Source organism: Crotalus tigris, unplaced genomic scaffold, assembly GCF_016545835.1.
Source record: "Crotalus tigris isolate CLP2741 ecotype Arizona unplaced genomic scaffold, ASM1654583v1 scf7180000018097.2503214, whole genome shotgun sequence".
NCBI classification, from domain to species: Eukaryota; Metazoa; Chordata; class Lepidosauria; order Squamata; family Viperidae; genus Crotalus; species Crotalus tigris.
In genome coordinates, this window is record NW_024096820.1 from 2,364,080 (window position 1) to 2,385,314 (window position 21,235).

Consider the following 21,235-nt stretch of genomic DNA (forward strand, 5'->3'; position numbering starts at 1 on the left):
AATTGTTAGTCCTAGGGCACATTGCTATACTTGTCATTAGTTTGGCTTTCTTTATATATAATCTGACTCCCATTTTTTTCACTATGCTCCTGGGATTTTATTACTAGAGTTTACATTTTAGCCAAAGTAGTGTCATAAGTATAGGCTATTGATTTTTCCTTCAATTTTTAAAACATACTTACCTTTTACCAATGTATAATAATCCCTGTATAGATTCAGCAACAAGGAGAGAGTATAAAACTTTGACTCCTTTCTTTACCAGCCTGGAACTAATCCGTTTTGTCATGTTTTGTATGAGGACAATGAGATATTGTGAAATTCCCATTTTCATAAGGACGTTTTTCAGTTCAACATGGCTGACACAATAGAAGATCTTTCTGTAATCAGTGAAGCACATATTAACTTATTTTTCATGTTCTTTGGCTTTCTCAATTATCCAGAATGTACCAGCAACGTTCCTCAGTCTTCTCTAAAATAATTGGAAACATTTGAAATTTCCCTTTCCATGGAGAATGATATTCACAGTGCTCTAATCCAGGAGAGGGCAATTAATTTCCCCAAGGGGACACATGAGAAACTGGTATTGTTGTGGAGGGGCAAACCAATGTAACTCGATTGATGTCCTCAAACTCCGCCACCTCAACTCCTCAAGCTGCTTCAGACAAGGGGCGAACACTGCAGGCACAGAAAAGTGCTTTCTCTCCTTGCTGTCTCCTGTGGCTGCCAGCTGTCTGAAAGAGTGCCCTGCAAGTGCATAGAGCCGGGTCAGACTTGGCTTCTTCTCCTGCCTCCTGCAGCTTGCTTAGTTACGATTGATTTTTAATTTTTGATTTATCTCATGTGAGCTGAAGGGGACAGCCAAAGGGCCAGATGTGACCGGGGGCCGTAAAATACCCAGATCTGCTCTAATCTGTGTTGGCTTCTAAGCATTTTTACTACCATGTAAAATTAGGGATATTGTATACCAGTTTGCACATTCTGTTAAGTCTCCTGTTTGGTACCCTTTACTTTAATTTCCCACAAGGCCTTTTTGGGGTTGTGCAGTTGCATATAGGTACTTAAAGTGTAGGATACGGTTTTCAACTATTTCTCACATCTAATGGAGAGGTTTACAGTCAAGATATTTATTCCATAGATTCTCTAAATGTTGCCACTTTGGCTGGGAACTTTGGGAATTACAATCCCAATACATTTGATGGATGCCAGACTGCCTCTATAATGATATTATAGCTGCAGATACCAAAATGTTTCTAAAGTTCAGTCTACTTTGATTAAACTTGAGACTTTAAAATTTGTTTTATAAATATTTTCACAGACCTCTCAATTTTATTGTGCTTTCTTGTTTCTGTTATATAGATTGGTTGTTTCTATTTTATTATTGGTCAGCACGAACTTTTATTTTTATGGAACAATATAAATGAACAAACAGTTCTCTTTTAGAATGTTATGGCACACCTTGAAAGCACCATATCTTTTATTCCCACAGATGATAGCATTTCTGCCGCAAGTACTTCTGATGTCCAAGACCGCCTTTCGGCTCTTGAACTGAGAGTGCAACAGCAAGAAGATGAAATCACAGTGTTGAAAGCAGCTCTGGCTGATGTTGTGAGAAGACTTGCCATCTCAGAAGATCATGTTGCATCTGTGAGAAAATCGGCACCTAGTAAAGGTAAGACAGCCCTTCTCTGCATATCTTTTTCATTTAAGATTGAGTATGTGTGATCTATGTATTATGCATTAGTGAAGCTTATTAAGTTCACCAATTAAACATTTAATGATATACCATTTCCAGAATTACAGGTTTTTCCAAAACACATGCGGCCCAAGCGTGTATCTATTATAACAGTGGCATATCTAGTGATTCGACACACCGTAGAATATTTTAAAAACTTCCTCTCTACAACTAAATTATTTTCAGTAGTAATCATGACATGAAAAGAAGAAGAATGACCACACATATAGTAAATATTTTGTTTTATTGAATTTTGTATATATAACCTTGCCAGTAAAAAGAAAAAAGTATAAAATATTGGGGGGAAACCAAAGGATTTTATATAAAAATAATGTGAAAATAATTTTCTTATATATTGGTCTGTCATAATACTAATTTATCTTCATGTTATTCGTGTTCAATAATCCCAAGCCCAAGCGAGACAACAATATAACAAGATCCATTCAAATTCAGTTTGCTTACTAGCTTACACCTAATAGCCAGACCAAAGCTATAACTTTCTTACCTACTAGATATGAGAAATGCTAAATGTTGAATCTCTTCCTCCAGCTGAAGGTTAAGCAGTCTGTTAATTCAGGTCTCTTTCTGAGAAAGCTTGGTATTGCCAAAAGCCTTTTCCACTCCTTCTGCAGGTGCACATTCTATCACAGTAGCCAGATCTAGAGTTTTCCAATGGTGGACAATTATTATTTTAGTGCCAGTGATGTATAATCTTCCATTGCAGTTCTTGCATTGACACTGAGGTGAATCCACCTGATTTCCATAATTTCTGTATTTGTCTCCTTTATGGATTTACCAGGATCAGCATGCCAAGCTTCCTTGAAACTATGAGTGGATCTCCTATTTCTAACTGCAATAATAACCTATAATTTTTGAGAGTATCATTTTGGTTGTTCTAAATATTTCTAAGTATTTAAATATTTTCAAAAATTAAAACAGTACAAATTTTGAATCAAAGAATGAAGAAAACTAATAAAGTTTAAAAATATAGAAATGAAAAAAAAAGATTCTAAAGAAGTGGTTTCTGATTTTCTTGACAGCAGTTATAGATACAGTTATATTTTACCCTCTCTGTCTCAGAGGGTAAAATATATAATTATATAATAATTAGCTTCCTTCCATAAATTTCCTGCTTCTAGTGCAGTGTTTCTCAACCTTGACAATTTTAAGGCATGTGGACTTCAACTCCCAGAATTCCACAGCCAGCATTGCTGGCTGTGGAATTCTGGGAGTTGAAGTCCACATGCCTTAAAAATTGTCAAGGTTGAGAAACACTGTTCTAGTGTCTTTCAAATATCTCCACAGTTCCACTAAATACCCTCACCAGAAAAGTAATCATACATTTCTCCAGCATGAAGATGGAGAATCCACGAATGGCTTTACTCTGTCTTCCTGCCCAATTAGACTAAGTCTGTCAAACTTGCCACGCCGCCTCCTGGGCTAGAGTACCACCCAGTCACGACTTAGTCTCATGCCCAGAAGGACATTAAATCGTTGGCTCCAGTTTCTCAGACTTATCCTAATTCTACAGGTTGTATGATTTTTACCATTTGTGGATTCCCTCCTTTCCATTGCAGTGCTGGGATCAGCGCTGCGACAAACTGCTAAGTGGTTCTCTTCCCCTCTTCTCCATATAGCTTCAGCTTGCCTTAGGTTCCTTGAGAGAGGGGATTCTCACGGAGAGCTGTTTTTTCTTTGAAAGTGGATCTCCCTATAATTAGATTGCTGGGATCAGTGCAGCACGCGACAGGCTATCAGCCTGACCGGCTGGGCTGCGGGCTCAGATAAATCCCTGGCAACCATCCTATTCTTGGCGCGCTCGCTGCAGCAGCCATTTTAAAAGCCGCATGAGGAGATGTTTTAACCAAGAATCATTTATTGGCCTAATTTCCTCCTCAAACACCCAGCGGACCAATATCTATTTTATAATAGAAACATTTCCAAAGTTTTTATTCTTTTGAAAAAAAAAATCAGAGCAAATGGCTAAATGATAGTGAACATTGACACTATTTGATCCATTACTTTAGAACTAATGTCTAGTTCTTAGAGAAAACTATTGAGCCACTTAAGCATTGCCTTTTTTGTTTCTTCTTTCAATTTAAGACCAGAATGTTTGTCATTTCTCCTTGCATTCTTCTTCAAAATTTGATTATTTTTCTATATTAATATCCATTTCTTTACATGTTGTTGCTTACAATAGTTAATGGCCACAAGGAACAATTTTAAACTTTGGAGTTGTACAAAGCTTCGGAGTATGTTCAAAGCTGTTTCTAGATGGTTGGAAATAATTTCTGTCTCATTAATCATAACTAAAACTTCACACCAGGAAAAAAGGATAACTCAGGAAAGAATAATTATATACAGCAAAGAGCGTAATTTGAGATGATCCCCTTATGTTTATGGGATGTTTTTTGGGGGAATCTTATAGTATTGCAAAAGTTAACATTTTTTTCAAAATTTGTCCTTAGTGTGCTCATAGCTTCATTTGAGATGAGATTGAGAAGAAAAAATAGATCTTTTCCAAAGTTCCATAAAAGAAACATATGAAGAAATACTTACGAAAGAGTGAACTTCTCAAACTTTCACAGAATATTGCAGAAGACACAAATAAGGACTTGGAAATGATTTTTTTTTTATTTTACCTGAGTACTGACTTTAGATTCAGCATTGTCACATCTTTCACAATGACAGTGATTTATGTGTAGGCCTTCACTTTCCAGTTATTTCAAGATTTTTTTTCTATGAATGCAGCAACAGTCTTTCCAGAAATAGGAAAGAACAAAATGATTGTTTTGTTTCAGCTTTACCTTCTTCAGTATAGATCAGCGGTTCTCAACCTGTGGGTCGCGACCCCATTTGGGGTTGAATGACCATTTCACGGGGGTCACCAAACAATGGAGTCCGCCATTTTTTTCTCCTTTTCCTTAGTTGTGCTACTACTCCCTTTTATTCTATTGGCTTTTGAAAGCCAATAGAATAGACTCTCTTGAATAGAGTCTAATTCTATTGGCTTTCAAAAGCCAATAGGAATTGTCCAGGCTGTCTCTGCCCTGCTGAGCCCGCCAAAAGTCCCATTCTGCAAACAGTGCTGCAAGTTGTCTGCAGCGAAGGCGAGCTGTCTGGAAGTTTCCACCCCTCCCTGCTGAGCAACTATTAAAAATGTAAGTAAAAGAGGGCCAGAGGTGGGAGGCCGGCAGGCGCAGGGAGGGTTGGTGGCACGCTTGGGGCCTGGCGGGTGCCTTACCTTCCTTGGGCTGGGCCAGCTGGTGGCCCAGCCAGTGCGGCCTGCGCCGTCTCTGCCGCTTGCCAGCTACACCTCGGCTGGTGCAGGGGGCGGCACCATGCATGCGCGGTGCTCCTGGGCAGGGAAAGTCCTCAACTTACGACCAGTTGGATAGTCCTCGACTTACGACCGGTTTAGTCCTCGACTTAGGACCGGTTGTTTAGTCCTCGACTTACGACCGGTTGGGGGTCGCAGCATTAAAAAGGTTGAGAACCACTGGTATAGATATATCTGATCATTTGACAAATTTGTGTAGTATGTGAAACATGAGTAGTGCTATCAAAAAATAATAAGGTACATTGCATTTCTAATAATCACTATTTTTTCTTCGTCATAATTTTGAGAATATGAATTCATTTTGAATCTTTATATAAGTATAAAATCAGTATCCTTCAGAAAGAATAATATGTTTAATTGTTATAAAATGTTCTAATTGGGTCACGATTTGAGATGAATTCTACTAACTCTAAAAAGTTTTGTTTGATGACATAGTTTACATAGCCTCTCTGTGACCATGGAAAGGTCACAGAGGTCTGTGACCACGGAAAGGAAGATTTTGTTTAGCCCAAAACATAATTACATTTAGGGGACAATATAAAATGATTCTCCATTTTTTTCTTTCATTATCCATTTCTACTTGATGTATTTTATCATTTTTCCCAATTATCAGCAAACAGTATAGAAAAAAGCAATTGTTTGGTTTTGGAAAAAGCTTTTACGTTCTCAATAGTTTTTTACCATTTGGTAAAGATTTATAAAACTATGAAGAATACTGGAACTTCCACCCTCCTCTAAAAAACACCCACCCGCCGCCCACTGCTGTCTGGTGTCCTGCGACTGCCTGCATGTACTGAATTGTACCAAGAGTTCTTGCACTGGCTGTTTTTGCACTGCTCTGTGCTCTGACCACCAATTACTGATCTGCATAATCTCAGCTGCTTAGTAGTTGGAGTAGAGACATAGATTCAGCAACAAAGCTAGAGACAGATTGCTGCTGCCAGCCTCCTTGTCTTTGGCACCACCACCTTATTGCCTGCATTCTGCTCATCCTCATCTGACCTTTGCTATGCCATAATATGATATTGTTCCCTAATGTGCTCCATTACAGATGTCTGTCTGTAAGATCTTTCCCTCTCCTTGTATGCCAATAATGGGCAGCACGGTAACAGGGCATCAAGTTGAAAGGAACTCAATGGGGCAGTTAAGCACTATGCAGAAAAGATGTGAAAGTTCACTTGAGACAGAATGAAAACATAATTGAGACAGGTTGTCTAACAACTAACTATTCTTTCCACATTGCTACTGTTCCTGTTGAAAATATAGAAGTGTGAACAACATCTTTTCAATGGCTTTCCTAAGGGTTTCAGATCTAGACTGCAAAAATCCCAAAAACTTGATGGCAGCAAAAAAAAAAAAAAAAGCAGAGAAATCTTTGCTGCCACCTGATAATCTGATATCTTTCCTACCCTTTAAGTAGAGTTTTTTTCCCATGTTATATGTAGATTAAACTTTGGATTGACAACTAAAGCATGCATTTTGCTAAAAAAAACCTATGACCTTTCCACTAATGTCTTGGGAAGCATTTGCAGTTAACCAAGAGATAGGATTAAGAGCAAAAAGAAAATACTTTTAAGTGATAATTTGCCTTTGTCTAATTTTTTTTAAAAAGATATCTTTTGCAAAGATAGTCTTACACAGACACCTTACATTAATAGCAATGGCAAGAAATTTTATTTCCTGTAAAATGACTTTAAAAAATTCTTGCCCCAGTTCTCACTGGGGATATTCTAAAGTTAGTGACATAATGGAAATAGAAAGTAGTTTTTTGCAGAAATTGTTTACTAAGAAAATTATACCACTTCTGGAATGCTAGTCTTTACTGCTAGCTTGATTCATGTATCTACCTCTCCAAATAGCAAATCAAGGAAATAATTTGCAATCATGTAATAAAGAAAAGAAACTCTTTGTACATTATTGCGCAGGTTCTAGTCTACTTTACCTAAAGTATTAGAATGCTTTAAAATGAATTCAAACCCAAAATGAATTCAAGGCATAATGTGATGCCCTAAAAAGTATTAAGTATAGTATATTACAAAGGTCATTTAAATTGAAGTCTAATATATATGGTGCTGAAGTGGTGTAGGAATAGAAGTATCAGATAGGTGATACTGATACTGATATATTATCACTGATATATTATCAGTGGCTCATATATAATCACTCAATTTTCTTGTTGAGGTACTTCAACCATTCAGCTTGCATGGAATGCTGTTCATTTTTATGGCATGTTTTAAGCCTGATGGTCAGCTGTAGTAAGGGAAAAATAAAAGTAGATATGCTTTTGCTATAGTCCTAATAAGGACTGCTATTTTTTTTTTAAAAAAAAGCATTGTATAGAAAATGCACATTTGGACATGTGCATATATTTGTGAGTGAGTGGGAAAGAGAAAAAAAGGAGAGATGGGTATGTAAGTTTACACATAGCTGGTTTATCTTCTTTATAAAAATCTTGCAATATGTAAAGCTTTAGATTTGCATATAATGAGGATCATATATACATGGAGGAAAGAAGTTATTGAGTAAGTTGATAGGTTTAATAAATTGGCCTGATTGATTTCCAAAGCTTGCCTAGCTATTTTTTTCCTGGTGATAGCATTCATGACTAACTTGCTTTCTTCAGCCACAATAACATCATAATCCATTTCATATATGGAAGTGAATATATTATTTATATTTTACACTTCTACTACTGTTTAGTTTGCAATATTAATATTTGGACAGAGTAGCTGAATATTTTTTATTTAATAGCACATTGGTGAACAAATTCTGATGATTAATGAGTTACAAAACAAAGGTTAACTACATGGTAGTGTTTGTATATAGTTTAATAAAGGGGAAGCAAAAATGGAAATGAGTTGCTTGAAGAAGAAGAAAGTAAGTGCACTTGACATGTAGCAAGATTGCTTTTATATAAAAGCTGCTGTGTTACTTTAAGAGCTATTTACAGCATTTTAACACCTTTTATTATTGTCAATTGTTACAGTGGAATTCTCATTCCAAAATATATAAATATAATAACTGGTTTGGGTTATTAATTAAAGAAGTATCAGACTATTTCAGAAATTTTAGAATTGGTATCAAGCAACACTGAAAATATGTGGGAAATGCGGTAGCTGATATACTTGGTAAATATAGAAGTTAGCATATTAAATGCCAACTGCTATTTTTTACAGTCTGAGCAATGTTTACTTTAGAGCAGGGGTGTCAAACTCGCAACGTCACGTGACATGTCGCAAGGTATCATGACTTTTTTTCCATTGCCGGCAATGGGGTGGGCCTGGTTTCGCCATGCTGCATCTGGCCTGCGGGCCGGCAGTTTGACACCCCTGCTTTAGAGGTATGCCAAAATTAGATTTGAAACCAGCAGAGATGCTTCAGAATCAGTAAACCTGTTCTGTTTATCTGCAGTTCCTTAAAAGACTTGTACCTTTTCCTGTGCTTCTCCTCCATTATATTTGTAAATTTGTGTCCTTCCCTTTGCATCATAGGAGATCAATTCAGAAATGCCATTATAATTATAAAGCAAAGAATGTAAAAATGACTCTAGCAAAATAAAGCAAAGATAGGACAAATAGTAATAGGCATCTTGGGTGCAATCTCTAACTATCTGAATACGTCTGTAGATATTTCAGTTGCTAGGTGAAATATCACATGACCACATCACTTAACAATAGCAGTTTTGGTAGTACCAGTTGTGGATATTTCTTTGAAACATGCATTACAAATATAACTCAAATATAGACAATCAACTTTAGCATGTTTCTTCGGCTGTCATCATTTTTATTATTTTTAGCTTTGACCTGCTGTAGTTTTTAAAGAATAAAATTAGCTTCCTTTAAAAGCTCTTGTTGTTCAATAATTTTATTTGATACATTTTTGCAAAAATTCTCTTTATCATTCTTCAGCTTTATTAGTAAAGATAATCTTGGCTTCCTGATTATGTGCCTGAAAAAAAAAAGTTATGGGGATTTTATCTGAGTATAAGTTATCTTTTATTCACACAGATATTTGACAGAGCTTTAATGAATTATCTCTTGAATTTGGCATATTTACTATTCTAGAAAATAGAGATGGAATTCATTATCTATGGAAGGCATTTTCACCTTTTTGATGTCCCACAGTTTGACTAATCTTAATTACCCATACATAGGAACCCATTTCATATTCAGCTCTAATCTGGTTCCAGTCCTGAATCAAATGATATTAGTGACTGCTGTAATTTATGTCTGCATTTGATATGCACCCTACCATTAATCTTTTTTTTATAGCGGAAGAGTGCTGGTAGTTGTTTCAGGCAATTCAGCTGCATTTGGCACTTAGAATGCCCTCTATAGCAGCCACGTGCATAAAGGGAGCTATTCATTTGTATTGATTCATGGAAACACATATCATTGGTGCAAATAAAGTTGACCTTACCACATAGCTTGCCTTTAAAATGGTTGGCTTCTGTGTGTGAATGTCAGTGACACAGAGTAGAGATGCTTAATCATCTGAAATGATCTTTTAAAACAGTGAAGTTTTCTTCACTAATGTATCAGACTTTTGATTGTGGATGGTACAGAAATTTCATGCTCCAGTATCCCTTTGCTTCACTGAGTATTAGTTTTTCTTGACTGGCTAATCTTTGGAATAGTGACTTATAGCAGAGAAAGGCAACATAGCAAGGAATTCATTGCTATTTGGGGAAAGAAACTTGGAGAAATTAAAATTATTATTATACTGCATGTTGTTGATAATGAAGCTTTGAGCGTATTAGCAAGAATATAGATTAGTTTTAACTCGATTTCTTGCTTTTGAAAAAACTATGTTGAATTGCATATGTTTTTAAATGATGAAGATATGAAATTACATTGAAAACTGCAGATAGAGCATTTAATCGAAGTAGATTTAGTGGCAAGTAGCCCTCAACAGTATTATTTTCAGTGTGAAAATAAAAGTCAAAGAAAAACCCAGTAAATTCTGCTTTATCCAGTAACAGTGTAAAGGACTGTTAAAATTTAACTTACAATTTTATAGGAAATATCATTGCTTATAGAAAATATCATTGCATGCCCAGTACATTAAGATAGGTGGACTAATAGCCAGAAAGAACTTGCTCTGGAAAGAGCAACAGTACTGAATCCTTGCACATCTTTTTTCTGCCTGCAATGCAAAAGTGTTCACATTTCTACAGAACACTAAAACTACACATTTTAGTTATATTAGGTGGGGAAAACTGTTCATTTACTGAAAGGTTCAAAATTTCATTGAAAAACTGTAATAATGGCATTTTTAAGAGCATGTAAAAATAATATGGCCTAATAATAAAAATGCTTAATATTTCAAATAAAGAAAATGTTATTCTTTGTTTTGGGAGAATGTGTATACTGTTGGCAAGCCCATCTGTTAAGATTCTACTCTGAACTATTATTAAAACTTAGTATTATTTTATCAAAATTTTGTGAAGCACATTTGGTTCCTTTCTTTAAGGCAGGGGTGTCAAACTGCCGGCCCGCGGGCCAGATGCGTCATGGCGAAACTGCGTCCATCCCATTGCCAGCAATGGAAAAAAGTCATGATATGTCGTGGCACGTTACGTGACGTTGCAAGTTTGTCACCCCTGCTTTAAGCAAACCAATCTGTTTAAGCACTATTAAACATGTTTTGCCATCAAGTTGCTGATGAAAGTCCTTACATTTCCAGCTCAAGCATGCAGGACTTAATTTTTAGCACTTTCTCTTAAAGTCAGGGTACCTTAATGGCCCTATTCTTTTGGGTGAATTCATTGGATAAGCCCTTTTGTCTAAATTCAGTAAATCAATACATGAAACAGCATTTTAATTGTAAAGTATTCTCGCTCCCTTCAAATAGGTTCTGGTTTCCACAAATAAGTACTGTACACAATTTTTTTTTTCAGTAGGATAAACTAGCACTTGCATTTTTGGTTGTCTCTTATTGTTTCTAGTATTTTATGGTTATGGTATGGTTGTTTGGTTTCACATTTTTAATATTCTGTTTTGCTATTTTTTAAACAGCTTTATATTATTTTTATAAGTTTTCATGAATATTAAATAAGTAATATGCATCTATTAACATATAGATGAATTTATCCTACTGAGCTTTATTTGAACTCTTTCTTTTTACAGTTTATGAATGCTAAAGATTCTACTACAGAATCCATGAATATAAACTATTTTTATCTCTGGGAAAACAGTAGTCTTGAAATGGATTGTTGGGGATGGAGAAAGAGCTTTTTATCGCTGTCCTTATTTACAGCACTCCTGCTTCAGATCACTATTTCTCTACAACTGTTAAATGTGAGAAAACAATGCCCTTGTTCTGGGTGCTGGATGGATGGATGGATGGATACATTGTCTGTCTTTCTGTCTGTCTATCTGTCTGCTTTATAAGTAGACCCTCCAACCTCCGGCTTTCACTCTGATGACTCTCTCTATATATATGTTTGATTGAAATGTAGAACTAATTTAGGTATGTCCCCTCACAATTCACTGTTCTATGTAATTCTTTTGATGACAGCTTCTCAAATATTGATCTATAATAATAATGCATAAAGAAAAAAGAAACTTTCTTACATTCAAGAGCATATGCTTTTCCATGCCTAGAAAGGATAAAAAAAATAATTTGTTAATAACGTTCAGTTGCATTTAGCCAAAAATGGCCTTAATCCATTTTATAAAACGGAGCAGTCTTGAATGATGAATTAATTTCATAGGAATCAGTCTGACTTTTAGATAGGGAAAAACTATAAACATTTTTTCTTTAGAAAATATCTTCCTAAAGTTTGTCCATTATTTAACTTTCAAATTTGCTTTTTTTCATTTTTCCCCTATATACTGTATTTCCTGATCCCTTAAATTAAAGACATGCATACCAAGTATAATAGAACAGCTGATTTATATGTACTTTATATGTACTTTTCTTTATAATTACTATGTAAATAAATATATGTACTAATATATATATATGCCAATAAATTAACCATTTTGGGTCTAAGAGGTAAATGCTATTGAAGCAGAAATTAGAAATAAATTGATGAAATAATAGATATCATCTGGCCAAAATTACAAATTTTGGCTACTTTTTGAAATAGGTTGCTAATCTAAAGCTCCGGAGAGAGATGGCAAAGATTTTATACTTCATCTGTAAAAGATTATGAGTAGCATCCAGGTTTTATTGCATTTGGAGTTGACCCACTCAAATGAATGGCATAAATGAGTCATAACTAAGTCAAGTCCTTTTGACTTCAGCCAATGTAAAGCATTGGGCAGGACATTTATTATTATTACTATTGTTCTCCAATTAAAATGATCTATAGTTTAATATCTTCAAAATATTATTAAAAGTCAGAAATAGACCTTTATAGTTCTGTTGTAGCTACCTAAATGTTAGTCCTTCAAGAAGGCAGACATGAAACAGAAACCTTGAGTTGTAACACAGACTACCTTTATTGTAAGAATCTTGCAAGTCTGAAAGTGCTTCTATCCTCTTTACTTTTACTTTCCCCTTTGCATTAAGGCAGCATATTAAAAAGAGACAATAATTGAGAAGGCAATCATTCAGATTAATATGGCACATAATTATTCTGGTCACAAATCCTTCACCAGACAAACAGACACCATAGGTTAACCTTTTAATAAGGATTGAGGATCACAGAGAGAGAAAAAATACCCTTGTGGTAAAGCCCCAAAGAGCTTTAAAGACCACATATAACCTAAAAATCTATGGGTTCAAGTCCAGGGAAGCCAGTGCAACTGTATAAGAACAGTATAGTACAGTCTCTCTTAGTATCCCTAGAGATTAACTTATCTACCACATATTAAACTTTGCACTATACCCCAAAGTAGTTTGATATAAGATATACATCAGTAATGCAGCTGCAGGCTACTGGCTAATGTACCACTGGTCTGAGATCATTCCTTTCGAAGATTATGCAAACTGTATTGGTTGCAGTTTGTAAAAAGCAGTCTTAAACCCAGCCTTTAACTTGAGACACCAGGTGAGACTAGTCACTAGGATCAGGACGGTTTTCAAATTGGACACTGCTCTTTCTGGGGAGGTTTAGTTTCAAGATCCATTCCATTTTCCCCAATACAATCATTCAAAATTAACATCCTTATTTTGCTGATTTTAGTCTTTTTTGTTTTTGTTTGTTTAGAGCAAGTGAAGTGTTAATACCACTTTATAATGCTTTGGTAAGGCCACACTTGGAATATTGCATCCAGTTTTGATCACCATGATGTAAAAAAGATGTTGAGACTCTAGAAAGAGTACAGAGAAGAGCAAAAAAGATGATCAGGGGACTGGAGGCTAAAACATATAAGGAACAGTTGCAGGAATGGGTATGTCTAGTTTAATGAAGAGAAGGATGAGGGGTGACATGATAGCAGTGTTCCAATATCTCAGGGGTTGCCACAAAGAAGAGGAAGTCAAGCTGTTTTCTAAAGCACCTGAAGGGAGGACAAGAAGCAATGAATGGAAACTAATCAAGGAGAGAAACAACCTAGAACTAAGGAGAAATTTCCTGACAGTTAGAACAATTAATCAGTGGAACAACCTGCCTCCAGAAGTTGTGAATGTTCCAACATAAAGTTGTTAAGAAGAGACTGGACAGCAATTTGTTTGAAGTAGTATAGGATTTCCTGCCTAAGCAGGAAGGTCCCTTCCAACTATTATCGATCATCGCACAGTCAGCCAGATGTTCAGACTGGATTTGGCATTTTGTCTACCTATCGAGTCCTTACCCAGGACCTGGGATAGGCAGATGTGGATGTTTGATGGTATTACAGATATCGTCGCAGGATGGAAGCAGTTCCTAATAAGGCTGCCTTTTGCAATTGACTAATAGCGAATTTGTCAATGCCAATGGTGTTCAAGTGGCGCTCCAGTTGTTTTGGGATTGCACCCAAGGAGCCTATGACTATTGGTACTACCCTTGCTTGCTTTTGCCACAGTCTTTCTATTTCTATTTGTAGGTCTTTGTATTTTGTTATCTTCTCCAGTTCTTTCTCTTCTATTCTGCTATTTCCAGGCACTGCCACATCCACTATCCAGACTTTTTTGTCTTTCTTATCGACAATTGTTAAGTCTGGGGTGTTATGTTGCAGGTGCTTGTCTGTTTGAATTATGAAGTCCCAGAGCAGTTTAATTTTATCATTTTCTATGACTTTCTCTATTTTATGATCCCACCAGTTTTTGCTTACAGGCAAATGATATTTTTTGCAGATCTTCCAATGCACCATTGTTGCTACTTTGTCATGCCGCTGCTTGTAATCAGTTTGTGCAATCTTCTTGCAACAGCTTACCAAGTGGTCCACTGTTTCTTCAGCTTCTTTGCATAGGCGGCACTTACTGTCTGTTGCTGTCTTCTCAATTTTGACTTTGTATGCATTTGTCCTTAAGGCTTGGTCTTGTGCAGCCAGAATTAGTCCCTCGGTCTCTTTCTTCAATTTTCCTGCTCTTAGCCATTGCCAGGTTTTATTATTATCTGCTTTCCCAGCTATTTTTTTCATGTATTGGCCATGTAGTGCTTTGTCTTCCCATGCCTCTATTCTGTTCTTCATTTGGTCTTTCTTGAAGGCCAGTTTGGTCTCTCCAGTAGTTAGTAAGCCTTCCTGATATACTAATTTCAGTGCATCTTCATCATTGTTCTTCAGATATTCTTCCCTTCCAACTATTATTATTATTATTATTATTATTATTATTATTATTATTATTATCATCATCATCATCGTCATCATCATTATCTTTTATTCATTAAACATGAACCTCAGTCAACTGAACATTCAAATTGGCTGGCATTGATAGTTGATGCGGGTTGCTACCAGCATCCTAGGTGTCAACCAGGTAACTCTTTAAAATATAAGATGTTCCGAGTAGCGCAGTTTTTTGTAACATTGCTGGAGTTATTGCAGGAAGCTGCAGTTTCTTGATGTATTTTTTGGACATAGGTCCCAGTGTCCTGATGACAGTGGGTATCACTGTTACACGTTTCATCCATAATCACGCAGTTTTGATGGCCAGGTTGCGATATTTCATAATTTTTTCCAGTTCTTTTTCTTCGACTCTGGTATCTCCTGGTACAGCAATATCAATCGGCTGTATGCTTCGGTTCTCTACAACTGCAATATCTGGCGTGTATTATTATTATTATTATTATTATTATTATTATTATTTTCAACAATACAATAAAATCTATGATCAGAATTTGAATGAATACGTAAATAAATTTAGTTTGACAGAAAACTGAGCTCATTAAGAGCAAGATGAATCAACTTTGTGACCAGAAATTAGGGAAAGAATCTCACAATGAGTGGTAGGAGGGTCCCAATATAATAAGAGCTCAGTTAATTTGAGAAAAACCTTGTACCCAAGTACTGCATACTACTGAGAATGACTTGATTTCTTAGCAGGGTAAGATGAGAACATTCATCATCTTAAAAAATGGATTGAATGCTCTTCAGTTTGGCCACAATACTTTGGCTACAATACCCATATGGAGTACTATATAAAGGTTGGTATAGAATCTTTGAATGAAAATAAGCATTTATCTTTCATTGAAACCAGTACTGCCCACAAACAGAATTTAGAGAGAGATTGCCATAGCTGGTGAATGATATAATGAAGAAATAGATTTGAGCATAATTATCATATTGGTAGTATCCTGTGTCAATTCTTCTGATAATTTCACATCATGGTTTCATGTAGTTGTTAAAACATTGATGATTAGATGGAGCCTTCAGGAACTCCTTGTATCTACTCCTGTTTTGAGGAGATATACTGTATGAACGATATCATTGCAATTCAGTTCCCCATTCCCAAATACCTCAAACTATCCAAAAGGAGACTATAGTTAATAGTATTGAAAGTCTGAGAGAAAAAAATTGTGTGACTACATAGTCATACTTTGTAATCCTTGAATGCCATCTCAACCCCAGAGACTGCTTAAATCAGCGGTTCTCAACCTGTGGGTCGCAACCCCTTTGGGGGTTGAATCACCCTTTCACAGGGGTCGCTTAAGACCATCAGAAAATACATATTTCCAATGGTCTTAGAAACCGAGAACCCTCCTGCCCCGCTTTCTTTTCCAGCAACCGAAGCCCTTTTCCACGGCCACGCTCCCATTTCCTGCCAGGCCGGCACCTTGAAGAGGGCAGAGCCAATGCCAGGAACTGGTGTCACTTTCCAGCCGAGAAGCTCTTTGGGTCCGCGAGTGGAGGGGCTGCTGCTGAAACCGCCGCATGCCTCCTCGTCCCCCCTCGCCTGCCTGCCTCTGCCAATGGGCACAGGGAAGGAAGGGAGCGGGAAGGGGAGGAGCCCCCTGTGCATGCGCGCCCCCAAGAGGGAAGGAGGGAGTGGGAAGGGCGGTTTCAGGCCTGCCTGCTCCGAGCCATGCGAGGTGCCCTTCCGGGCCAGCTGAGGCGCGCGCGGGCGGCTGGCTGCTGATCTGAGGCGCCGCTGTGCGAGAGCGCCTTCTTCACCCGGCCGTCCCAGGAGCCGCTGCGGGGAAGCGACTGGCAGACGCGCCAGGTGAGCGGGCAGAGGCGCAGCTGTGTGAGCGGAGCGGCCAGCTGGCCTGACTTCCTGCATTGCCAGCTCGCCCCCCCCCAGAAAGGAGGGGGCACCGTTCAAAGAGCAAGGGGTGAGCGACCCCTGCAGCCCCCCTCCCTGACAGCTTTGCGGGGGTTAGGGACCCGGTCGTGGTGCCCCTTGGACCAACCGGCGACTTCGAGCTTCTTCAGGCGGCCTCAGAAGCTGCATCTCCTTCCCACTGGGAAGGGCTTCCATTAAGGGGGCTCTTCATGGAGACCCTACCAAGGGCTTCCCCCCATCCCCGGCTGTTTCTCAGCCAGGCGGGCCGGCTCCCGTCGCCCGTTTTGAGGGAGGTTGAAATGCCACTGAATCTAGGCTGTAAAACATATTAAATTAAAGTAATGGTGCAAAAAATTGACTGGTCGCCTAGAAAGCGATGTAAAATAGCATTATTAAATGAACAAGGCTACAGTTATAAAGAAATTAGAAGAAAAATTGGTGGAAACTTAACCAAAGGTGGCATTTCAAAGTTTTTGAAGAGATATAAGGAGACTCAGTCACTACAAAACCACACTGGTGAAGGCAGGAAAAGGTGCACAATAGCAAGTGATGATAGAAGAATTAAGAGACTCTGTCTATGTGACAGAAGAAAATCATCTGGGTGTATACAAGATGAAATGGTGCAATGCAGTGTGAAGTTACGTGCAATGACTGTTCAGCACAGACTGCAGGAATTTGGCCTAAAATCTAGAATTCCATGAAAAAAGCCATTTTTATCTCTTAAACAAAGGTTGAAAAGGCTAAACTGAGCTAAAACTCATGTTACCTGGACAGAGGAACAATGGGACAGTGTTATTTGGAGTGATGAGACCAAGTTCTCCCTGTTTGGTAGTGATGGCATAAAATGCGTAAGGAGAAGAATCAGAGAAGATTTGCATCCTGATTGCATTACATGTAGATATATATCCCCTTATTTTAAAATACATTATTTATTGTAATCATAAAAACATCTAAATAATCCAATGGCATGGTTTTGTTCTACTCCTAAAATATATCTTTGGAGTTTTCCATTTGCATGTCAATTGCATATTAAGATCTAGTCAACCAATTGAAAGATTTTTCCATGTAAACCAGCGGTTCTCAACCTATGGGTCGCAACCCCATTTGGGATCGAACGACCATTTCACGGGGGTCGCCAAACAAGGCTGTCCGCCATTTTTTCCCCTTTTCTTTAGCTGTGCTACTCCCTCTTATTCTATTGGCTTTTGAAAGCCAATAGAATAGACTCTATTCAAGAGACTCTATTCTGTTGGCGTTCAAAAGCCAATAGGAATTGTCCAGGCTGTCTCTGCCCTGCTGAGACCTCCAAAAGCCCCAGTCTGCAAATGGTGCTGCAAGGAAAGCTTCCCTCCCTGCTGAGCAACTACTAAAAGTAAGTAAAAGAGGGCCAGGGGTGGGAGGTCAGAGGCCAGCGAGTGCAGGGTTTTTGGTGCATGTGGGGCCTGGCGGGTGCCTTACCTGCCTGGGCTGGGCCAGCTGGTGGCCCAGCCGGTGGTTGCCCTGCGCCATCGCTGCCACTTGCCGTGGCCGCCCAGGAGCGCCTGGGCCTCCCTGCTGCTGCCGCCCCGAATGGGTGGTGGCCAAGGTAAGGCTAGCGGGGCAGCAGCAGGCACAGGTAGGGTTGCTGCCGCGCGTGGGGCCCGGCAGGTGCCTTACTTGCCTGGGCTGGGCCAGCTGGTGGCCCAGCCGGTGGTCGCCCTATGCCGTCGCTGCTCCTTGCCAGCTAGGCCTTGGCTGGCGCAGGGGGCGGCACCACGCATGCGCAGCGCTCCCGGGCAGGGAAAGTCCTCGACTTACGACCGGTTGGGTAGTCCTCGACTTGCGACCGGTTGGGGGTCACGGCATTAAAAAGGTTGAGAACCACTGATGTAAACTAATAGTTCAAAAATAACCTCATTTCATACTGCACTAGGAAAAGATTTTGTTCCTGTAAAATGAAGGGGAAAAATAAATTAAAACTTTTATTCCAAATCATGCTTTGTTGATTCAAACAAATCTTGAAATGACAGTTTTTAGTTAAATTTTGCCCAGCTCTCTATACATACTAATTGTGCAGTTCTTTTTTTTAAAAAAAATGTCCTGTCAAAACTGATATTCAGTGTAATAAACCCTATTTAAAATCAGATAAGTATTTTGAAAACTGCTTCAGATTATTTTCTTACTATATTTGTTTAGGTCAGCCTGCTCTCCGTGAAGCTGTCTCTTTGTCCTGCATCACCAATGGAAGCACGGGAAACAGAAAAAATAATCGTAGTCCATCTATCCCGATTGCTGGGAAAAAAACCCTCTCATCTGCTGCTAAAAGGTATATTTTATGCTGTTTGCCTGTCTATTTTTATTTATCACATTTCTATACCTCCCATATTGCCTAAGTAACTCTGGGCAGGTTACAATAAAAACATGTCAGAATATAAAAACATAAATTAAAAACAGAATTAAAAGAGCTGCAATATTAAAAGTTAGAAAGTTAAAAAAAATTAAGAGTATATTCTCACAACACCAGCCATCCCTAGGATTGCTTAACAATCTTTGGCTCCTATGGAGAGGTCTTAAATAAAGTCTTAACGTTCTTTCTGAAGTCCAGAAGAGTAGGGGTCCACATTACCTCTGGGGATAAGATATTTCAGAAGGTGGGGCAACAGTAGAAAAGGGTCTCTTCCTGGATCCTGCTAGGCAAAATATTTTAATCAATGGGATACCCAACTGGGTGATATAATTGGGACAAGACAGTCCCTCGAGTAAGGACCATGAAGGGCTGTAAAGGTGTTAACCAATACGTTGAATTAAACCCGGAAGTAAACTGCATCTAATGCACCCTGCATAGCAGATACGTTATATGTGTAATCTTAGGGATGCCCAGGATTGTTTGTACTACCACATTTTGCACCAGTTGCAGCTTCTGGATATGTTAAAGGGTAGCCCCATGTAGCACACATTGCAATAATTCATATAATAATAATAAAGTTGGAAGGGACCTTGGAGGTCATCTAGTCCAACCCCCTGCTCAGGCAGGTGGGAGGTGACTAATGTATGAAAGAACTTCTTGATCCAGGCACATAAGATGAAGTTGAGTAAAAGCCTCCTAGCCACAGCCATCACCTGCTCCTTGAACAGGAGTTGAATCCAGGAGGAACCCAGTTTGCACACTGAGTCCGTCTGGGGCAGTGGAACCCCATGCAGGACCAAAAATGTAAACTTTAGATGTACCATACCCAGAGCCACTCCTTCTTAAACAGGGTTCAGTTCATCTGTTGTTCCTCATCCAGTCCTCCATAGACTCCAAGCACTATGAAACGGCATCATCCATATTACTTCACCCAGGATGGAGATATACACCTAGGTATCATCTATATTAAGGATGCATTAACCTTTGCTAAGACCAACTAGCATGTCAGCCAGGTGGGACATAGATCCCAAGAACTATGTCCATTTCTTCAGGTCCAATAGGATCAAACTGTTCTCAGATAACTGGATAAGAACATTCCCCAAGTATACCCAGAGATCTGCATCATGTTTGGTCTCCAATTAAAAACAGATCCAAGTGATTTGAAGATTTTCAATGGAATGTATTTACATGAGCTTGGTAAGCAGAGTAGTACAAAAATCTGCCACTACCTTTTCCTTCTTAATCTATCTCCCCATCTCAGCTTTCTTTTTGTGTAACTTAGGGGTCTAGGATGTGGTATATTCTTTATAGTTAGACCCTGAGTTATAACTATTTGTTCAGTGACCACTGGAAATTATGGTGGCACTGAATGAATGGTACTTACATCCAGTCCTCAACGTTATAGCCATTGCAGTGTCCCTATGGTCACATGATCAGAATTTGGGCACTTGGCAGGTTGCACATACTTACAACTGCAGGGGCACTTCAGCTCCCCTCATCTGTTCTTTAGGCTGTCCTGCACAGCGACATTACTTGGCGACAGTACTGAAGTAGACGCCCAGGCTTTCAACAATCCCAGTTGGCTGCACTGCCTCCGGGTTTCTATTTATCCCCAGTGCTGCTGCTGAGTGTGCCCCAAACCCTGCTCTGGGCCAGCCACCCCAATGCCATGGGCCCAAGCCTTTGCTATCCTGATTCCATAGGTTATGCTGCGCTCATCTTCCTGCTGCTCATGAGACACATTTGCCTGGCTCTGTGAGGCAATGCTGCTTCAGGCCTTTTTTCCAAGGCAGCTTACACCATTTTTCAAATAGCACACCCCGTCCTTGCTTGAAAGGTCTCAGAAGCTTTTTGCATTGTGACACTGAAGAAAGTACTTGGATAAGCAGCGAACGAACAAGAAAAGAAGTCCAGTTGCCATGACTCAACTTTCAGACAATTCTACCTACATGACTGAGAATCTTCATTGATTTATTGTGATAATGGGGTACATTATTTTTTAAAAATACTCTTATTATTATTATTTGGAAAATGACACAAGCGGCCTTGGGATGAAAGCTTAATAGGACCAAGTAACTGTGTCACATAAGGGCAGATTTTGTGTGCTTCATCTATAATGGGAGGAAGATGGTAAAAGTCAGCTGTGCGTTGCAGGGCCTGCAGAGTGCAGGATGATGGGAGCAAC

General features: G+C 38.7%; 1 protein-coding gene across 2 annotated transcripts in view; it reads left to right on the top strand.

The window, feature by feature from the left end:
* Positions 1-21,235, top strand: part of LOC120309953 (echinoderm microtubule-associated protein-like 4) — a 174,150-nt gene that overhangs the window by 91,920 nt on the left and 60,995 nt on the right. For both annotated transcript variants that reach the window (XM_039347719.1, XM_039347720.1), the window contains exons 2-3: positions 1,487-1,669; positions 18,840-18,969. In XM_039347719.1, coding sequence (XP_039203653.1) covers positions 1,487-1,669; positions 18,840-18,969 — 313 coding nt within the window. The remainder of the gene's footprint in view (positions 1-1,486; positions 1,670-18,839; positions 18,970-21,235) is intronic.